This window comes from Arachis ipaensis, chromosome B09 (genome assembly GCF_000816755.2).
Source record: "Arachis ipaensis cultivar K30076 chromosome B09, Araip1.1, whole genome shotgun sequence".
NCBI lineage: Eukaryota > Viridiplantae > Streptophyta > Magnoliopsida > Fabales > Fabaceae > Arachis > Arachis ipaensis.
Window position 1 is genome coordinate 16,048,658 of NC_029793.2, and position 8,156 is coordinate 16,056,813.

At 36.3% G+C, this 8,156-nt stretch overlaps 1 protein-coding gene across 1 annotated transcript; it reads right to left on the minus strand.

Moving 5' to 3' along the window:
• LOC107619569 (formin-like protein 14) lies at positions 1,088-2,571 on the minus strand. Its single transcript, XM_016321862.2, has one exon. It carries the CDS (start codon positions 1,950-1,952, stop codon positions 1,551-1,553), a length of 402 nt encoding a protein of 133 aa, XP_016177348.1. The 5' UTR covers positions 1,953-2,571; the 3' UTR covers positions 1,088-1,550.

The following is an 8,156-nucleotide window of genomic DNA, read 5'->3' on the forward strand; positions in this document are numbered from 1 at the left end:
TCCAAACTAAAGAATTAAATTTTATTTTATTAATATGATAAAATCATTTTAAACCATAGAATTGAATCTCAAATAAAAATAAATACTACTCTTAAAAGAAAATAGAATTCTTTTCTCACGTTCATAGTTTCTAACCAAACCCATAACCAAACCCATAGAACTTATGTATGAAAGTTCTCATTCCGGGTATAACTCCTAACCAACAAACCCTAGACATGTAATTTTATCAAAAGTAACATCATAAGCTAGGTACTAGGTAGCAATCATGCAGCCGAAAAAAGAACCAAATACATCTAAGATACTTCAGCACAGAGACTAACTAAAGGAAAAAACGTGTGTAATGATGAAGTGTAAAAGCGTTCTTTACGAAAGTTAATCATATGTTTACAACTTATCAAATGATACATGCATGAAGTCATGAACGAAGATAGAAATAAATTAATTGATCTCCAATTACAAGCTACGAAATGTGCTGACACTTTAAGTAACACAAGCAACTAGCAATCGTGTTAGGTCTCATGGTTTCATTGATTTTAAAGATTAATGATAATTGATGAGGCTAACAAATATCTCACATAGAAGTACTTCAGATAAGGCAGGTTAATCATATATATATATAGAAACATCAAATGAACAGAACACAGCTAAACTCCTATTCCTAAACTACACATCTGAAACATTCAATAGAGTTTTAATTGAACATAATCAATCAATATTCAATATAAGTGACAGATAACTTTCCATCAAAAGAATACCATCTAGAAATAGATAACTATATATTTATAGCAATCTTAACAAGTACAAACAAGCTCAATCCAAAGTGCAAATTTGCCAACAACCTTGACACATAAATAAATAACACTATTTCCACTACACTTTAAGATTGAACTATTCCTATTTACGGGAAGATATCCCTCTCTATAGATTGTGATAAAACCAAAACAAAAGGTGGTTGCTTTGGAGTGAGCATAACGTTATCAAACATCAATTTGAAGCTACAACAGGATTACTGATTATCACACCATTCATAACATCAAATCAAACACTTCAAACCACAAGCTACAAAGGACAAACTTGACATCAAAACTGAGAGAAACAAAGAATATCAAAGCTTTGTCATTGTTAATCCTTCAAAGGTTCCTAACACTATTGTACATTGAGCATGTTAGAGAAAATATTTAAAAAAAAAAAAAAAAGAAACTACATAGTAAAAAGGAGTGAAACTTTAAAACATAAAAAAAAAAAAGGAAGCCCCATCAAACTAACATTACCACTATACAGAGTAACACCTAGGGGCCGCCAATGAGAGAATCATCAATGCACAAATTTTTTCCATTTTTTTAAAATCTTCCCAAATATCATTCCTCAGATTCATATCTTTGAATTCAAGCCACCAATGCTTTTTCTCTTTCCAAAATCTGATGCACTTGCTAATCTCAGTCCCAACCCCAAATTTATAATGCAGCCACTAAAGAATTTAAAGCCTCAAAACCCACCAAATTAAAACGAATCGATGATTGATGATATGGAAAAAACAAAATCTTTTTGTTTCAAGAATAATTCTCATATCTGTCATTTCCCTTAAGAAGCTGGTTTCTCTGGAACACCAAGAAACTAACCATGGCAATCTGCATAACCGCCACAATTCCTACAAACAAGAGCCCAACTTTCTTCCCCGTGTTCATTCCGCTTTGCTGTCGAGACGGAGGCGGCGGAGGGATCCAGTAGCGGTGATAATCGCGCGGCGGAGATCCCAGCTCGCTCGCTTGCGCATCGGACGGTGGCGGAGGTGGTGGAGGTGGAGGTGGAGGTGGAGGTGGTGGTGGCGGTGGCGCCGGAGATGCTAATCTATCAATGTGCACAACTGTTATCTCTGATTGAACAACAAAGGCATAGAAAGAAAGTGTAAGAGCAAAGATCAAAAAACCCAAGGTTGAAAACGTCGAATCCATGGAACAAAGATCAAAGGGTTCTTCAAATTTTCGATTAGGGTTTCTTCCAGTTCCAAAGAGGGTTTTTTCCGCATCTAACCCTCTTTATTATTTCTTGATTTATTTGTATCTCTTCCTTTCCCTTTGAATCTGCGACCGCCTAATCGAATTGGGTCGGTCTCAAAATCGTTCCTTTCTTTGTTGTTCAGCTTGGCATGAAGTTGGTAACCCCATATCTAGGGTTTTCAATGTTTGTTGAGCCGCCCCCAAGAAAGAAATTATTAAAACGAATAAATGTGGGTCCTTTTTTGGAGTAACTGGTGTGGAGGAATGTGAGGAAAGGAATCAATGATAGATTTTGGACCCCTTTGGATTGAGAAATCCGTTTGGGTTCTCTCTCTTTCGCACCTTCTAAGAAAATGGGGAGGAAGAAATTGCAGATGCAGAGAGAGAGAGAGAGAGTAACGCGGGTCTCAACGGTTGGCCTAATTTGGAGTAGTGATGAGGTTGGAAGATGGAATCTTCGGACCTGTCATGAGTCACAAAGACGCGCAGCGGTGTCAAGAGAGAGAAACAGACATGGAGGGAGAGATTTGTGACGTGGCAAAAATGGTGGGCCATTTGAATGGGTGACGGTCTGAGGGACTTGTTTGATTGTGTGGGACAGAATTTGGGATTGTGCTCGCTTGCTCATATGGTTGATGGATTTTTTTCTTAAATAAAATAAATAAATAAATATTTTTTTAAACAAGATTTTTTTTTATTTTGATTTTTTGAATACGATTTTTTTTTTTGTATTTAGAGCAAGTATATCGCATTTCCGACAAATTTTATATTGAGTTTTTAAAATAAAAGCATGACTGCTGAAAAACGAAGCTCAGAACCACAATTTCATTCTCTACTTTCATTCTCATTTTTGACATTTTTTCTCTACAATATCAATGAATCTATTGTTATCCATTCATTATGATGGTAAAATAGTGTATAATGAATAAGGTTCTATCATTTTTAGGTCTGGGCAACCGATAATTACCTATATGACACCAGAAGTCAACAGTCTAACAGCGTTAAAGAATTTGATATTGCATTTCGTCGGACAGCCACAGACAAAAATGGTGAAAAAATTTACTACAGATATCCGACCGAAGTAGATGACAGTTTGTTTTATAAAAGGTATATCACAGTTGTCTTGGCTCTGTTGTTAGTATATTTATTAGACCACGGTTGTAAGAAATATTTCTGTTATTTTGAATTAGGTATCGGTTACGTGACGACGAGGACGTACGTCTTATAAGGTCGTGGCACAATCGATGGACAAATGTTCATCTGTTAGAATTATTCGTGTTCCTCGTTGAGTTGGGTGGACGAGGATCATCTGCAGATACTATCGATGATAGTCCGTTGAGTGGAGCTGTTAGATGAAATATTAGAAGGACGGTGGTCGATCTAAATATGGCAGCTGAAGGTAGTCAAGAGGGGTCTAAAGTTGAAGTTTGTAATGCTGACATGATGGAAGATGATGTTAAAAGTCATGAGGGTTCTGCTATCAGGGATCTGATGATGGATCAGTATGAAGTTAATCCCGATGACGGAGACAATGCTGATGATGAACCAACAAAATTCCTGATGATGGTGACAAGGAAGAAGAGATGAACTACTACGGTGACACACAAATCGCTTTGACACAGCTGATGGAGAAAAAATGCCGGTAAAGATTTTCACAAAAATATCGCGTTGCAAGTATAGTTCTAAACCGACAATTAAACCTCAATCAACGTTTAGATTGTTTGTCACTTAAGCAAACCTAATAAAATTAACCGAAGTATTTAAATTTCGGGTCGTCTCTCAAGAAATTGTAGGGAAGTATGTTTATTATTGGCTATGGAAAAATATATTTTTGGGGTTTGTAATAAGAAACAAGAAAGTAAAATCGCAAGAAAATAAACTAATAACTAAGAAAGCTCTTAGCAAGGAAAGAGAATTAGAAGTCCTATCCTCATTATCATCGTCAATTGTAATGGTAAATGTAAATTGCTTTCACTTAGTTATCCTCTAACAAATGAAGGAAAGTCAAGCGAGCAAAATCGACTTAAGTTCACAAGTCCTAATCAAAGGCTAGATTTAGTAAGGCTCAAGACAACTAGCAACTTTCAATCACCAATCAACAAAAGAATTTTGATAATTCAAGAGTCTCTAATTAATCAATCTAAGTCAAGAACATAAAAATCTAAATTAAAATCCACCCAAATATTTTATCAAACATATGGAAGGCATAAAATAAAAACATAAAAAATTGACAAGACATAGGAAATTCAAAGACTAACCAAAGCAAGAAAATAACAATAACAAAGCAATTGAACAATAAGAAACATAAAACATAAATTGCATTAATGAAATTGAGAGTAACACATGAACTCATAAACTAAATTAGCAAAATAAAGGAATCAATAAGGGAAGTAGATAACTAAAGTGCTAGAACAAATAAAAGTAAGAGAAAACTAAATTAAAATGAGACTGAAACCTAAATCTAAGGAGAAATTGGAAGAAGAAACTCTAAACCTAGAGAGAGGAGAGAGCCTCTCCCTCTAGAATTCTACGTCTAAAACCTAAAATGTGAATGAATGAATGATTGATTGATTTTCTGATTCGTCCCACTCTGCAGCTTCTAATCTTCATTTTCGGACTTGAAACTGGGCCAAAAACAGCCCAAAAATCGCCCCCAGCATTTTCTCGTAACTAAGGCACGTGACACTCGTCACGTGTACGCGTCATTGAACTTTGCGCCTGGCCACGCATACGCGTCATCCACGCGTGCGCGTCGCTACCAGATTCTAAAATCTTTAATTCCTTGTGTTCCTTCCACTTTTGCATGCTTCTTTTCCATCCTCTAAGCCATTCATGCCCTATAAAACCTGAAAACACTTAACACACGTATAACGGCATTGAATAGTAATAAGAGAGGATTAAAATTAGCAATTTTAAGGCCAAAGAAGCATGTTTTCAATCATAGCACAAAATTAGAAGGAAAACTTAAAAACATGCAATTTATATAGATAAGTGGGAGAATAATTGACAAAAATCCACTCAATTCAATACAAAATAAACCATAAAATTGTGGTTTATCAACAGCCTGCCATTTCTCGACCATATGACTATCCGAATCACTTCTCCAAATTGAATCTCAATGCAATGAGCTTGGATTGGTCATTTACCCAGGGAGGCCCCGAAGAGGATCCAAGCAATGAGTTCGAGATTGGACAATAATTTCAGAACAAGGAAGAAGTCATGTTGGCAGTTAAGAGGTACAGCATCAGGAGGGATGCGGAGTATAAAATAGTAGAGAGTGACCAGTTGAGGTATAATGTACAGTGTATCCAGTTTGGGCCCCATTGTTCTTGGAGCATACTCATATCATATTACCGAAAGCAAGAAAAAATGGGAGGTTAGGAGATACACTAGTCCTCATACTTGCATGCAAATATCGATGGGGCAACACCATCATAGGTTGGATTCAAAGGTGATTGCTCAACACATTTTTACAATGGTCAAAGCAGATACAACAATCAACATTAGGTTTCTACAAGGAGGTGTGGAGAATCACTTCGGTTAAAGGTGTCCTACGGAAATGTTTGGCTTTCGAAATAGAGAGTCATTGCTAGAATATATGGCAATTAGGAAGAGTCATACAACGAGCTTCCTCGTTGGTTATTTGCTATGCAGATGTACTATATGTGCTAACTGTTGATGGGTCTTTAGGTACTTGGGTGCAACTCGTGACACAACCTTAGCCTGGTTCAGCCGACACTGTCATGTTTTATCGGATTTTTTGGACGTTTTCACCGTATGTTGAGGGTTTCAAGCATTGCAAGCCACTTATTTCCATCGATGGCACCCACTTAAATGGTAAATACGGTGGGATGTTGCTGATGGTCATTGTTCAAGATGGCAATGCAAACATTTTGCCTATTGCATTTGCCATTGTTGAAGGTGAAACAAAGGAGACTTGGTCGTTCTTTCTTTCGTATCTGCGATAGCATGTGACACCACAACCCAGCGTCTTAGTGATTTCAAACATACACAAATCAATTGATGGTGTGTAGAACACCGATAAAAGTTTATGGAAACCACCTCATGCCTTCCAGGCATTTTGTACAAGATACATTGCTGCCAACTTCATGACTCACTTCAAAAACAAGGGCTTGAAGAAGGTTCTGATTAATGCTATGTATTCGAAGTTGCATTGTGAGTTTGCTCATTATTTTGGCCACCTGAGGGGCAAAAATGTAGCCATCACAAACTGGCTTGAAGAAATGCCTCAATCGCAGTGGGCGCAGTATGGGGATGAGGGTCGTCAATTTGGTCATATGACGACAAATATCTCCGAGTGCATTAACGCTGTCATGAATGGTTCTCATAATTTGCCAATCACGGCTCTTGTTAAGTCAAGTTATTTTTGTTTGTGTGAACTTTTTGCTAGAAAGGGTTCAGAGGTCCTTGCCCAACTTCAAGTCGGTGATGAATTTTCACAGACGTTGATGGAGGTCATAGAATTCAACTCGAAGCACGTCAACACTATGAATTTTTACCGGTTTGATCGGTCAAGGATGAACTTTACGGTTGAAGAGTTCGCGGCAGTGCCTGGGTCCAGACAACAGAATTATTAGGTGCTACTTGATGAGGGTAAGTATGACTGTGGGTATTTTCAGACTCTTCATCTTTCTTGCCGTCTCGTCCTTGCAGTTTCCTCTTATGCATGACTTGATAGGAAGCAGTATGTAGATCCTGTGTATTGCATGGAGTCGGTCTTTAATGTTTATAGATCAGAGTTTTGACCCATAGGTCACGAGGATGATTGGTCATCCTATGATGGACCCCGTATTCGGCCCAACCCTAGGATGATGAGAGTGAAGAGAGGTCGCCCCGTCAGCTGCAGGATTCGTAACAACATGGATGACGTTGAGCATAACGGGGAGAAGAGGTGCGGATTGTGTCGTCAAGTCGGTCACATGCATAGGACTTGTATTGCTCTTGACGGTGGAGGGGCATTGTCGAGTCGACGTTAGTTATCGGTGTTGTTTTAGGATACCTATATAATTGTAAGTGTTTTGCCATGTAATTTACTTCGTTAGAAAAGTTGATTATGGAACACTTGTTTGAACTTTAAAGTTAACACAATGATATTAAACATAATAAACGTCGATGATTTTCATCACTTACTGTATATACATTACAAGTTCATAACAAAAGTGATCTTTTTCTCTCACAAACTAACTGTTTGTATATCACAAATTCATAACAACGATCATAATTTATCACAAAATCTACTAGTCACGCCCTTGTCTACAACCACGTGGACCAGTTCACACATGTGTGCGAGTTAACATTCCATGTCAACAGACATCGTTAGTGACTAATGGATCAAATTCGAGGAAGACTATATTATCTGATAAAGGTAAATGTTGGGGTTGTTTTGTGTATTCTAAAACATGGAGTCTAAATTTAAATGAAGATTTAGTTTAAAATTTTAAGATTTAGAGTTTAGTGTTTAGAGTTTGGGGTTTAAGATTTAGACTTTAGAATTCAATGAGCGCCGCACTCCTTAAAAATTATATGAAAAAAGAAAACTATATAATAACACTTAACCACATCACTTAAATAATATAGAGTAGTTCCTTTAATAAATGAAGAGCTAAATTTTGTTTAGTTAAGTATGAGGGCAGCACTCGTTACTTAATAAGGAATGTTTAAAGATGAGTCTTTATTTTCTTTATAAAATAACAACTTTTATTCATATACATGGCTAAACGATACTAATAAATTATAAAAGGAGTATTAGATCTACATCTAAATCAGAAGATAAATTTCATATATATTGAATTATAAGTTGAGATGAGGCATAATAATCGATTACAAAGAATCCTAATGAGTTGAAACAAAGACAAAACTGATTTATTCTGTTTGTAAATCTACGCAACACAGTAGGATGCCTTTTTCTCTTCTCGAAATGATGACTTCTCAGATTTACACATGGATATTAAACTTTTTTCAAACTGTCTTGTTGCCAGATCAAAGTATGTACTACAAAAATCATAATACCATAAAAGAAAAATATAACACCATAAAAAGGATCTATTAAACCACAATAAAAATGAAAAAAAAATACCAGAAGGTTATTGATATTTAAATTTTAAAAAGAAACCAAAAGAAAAACCAAGAAACAATAAA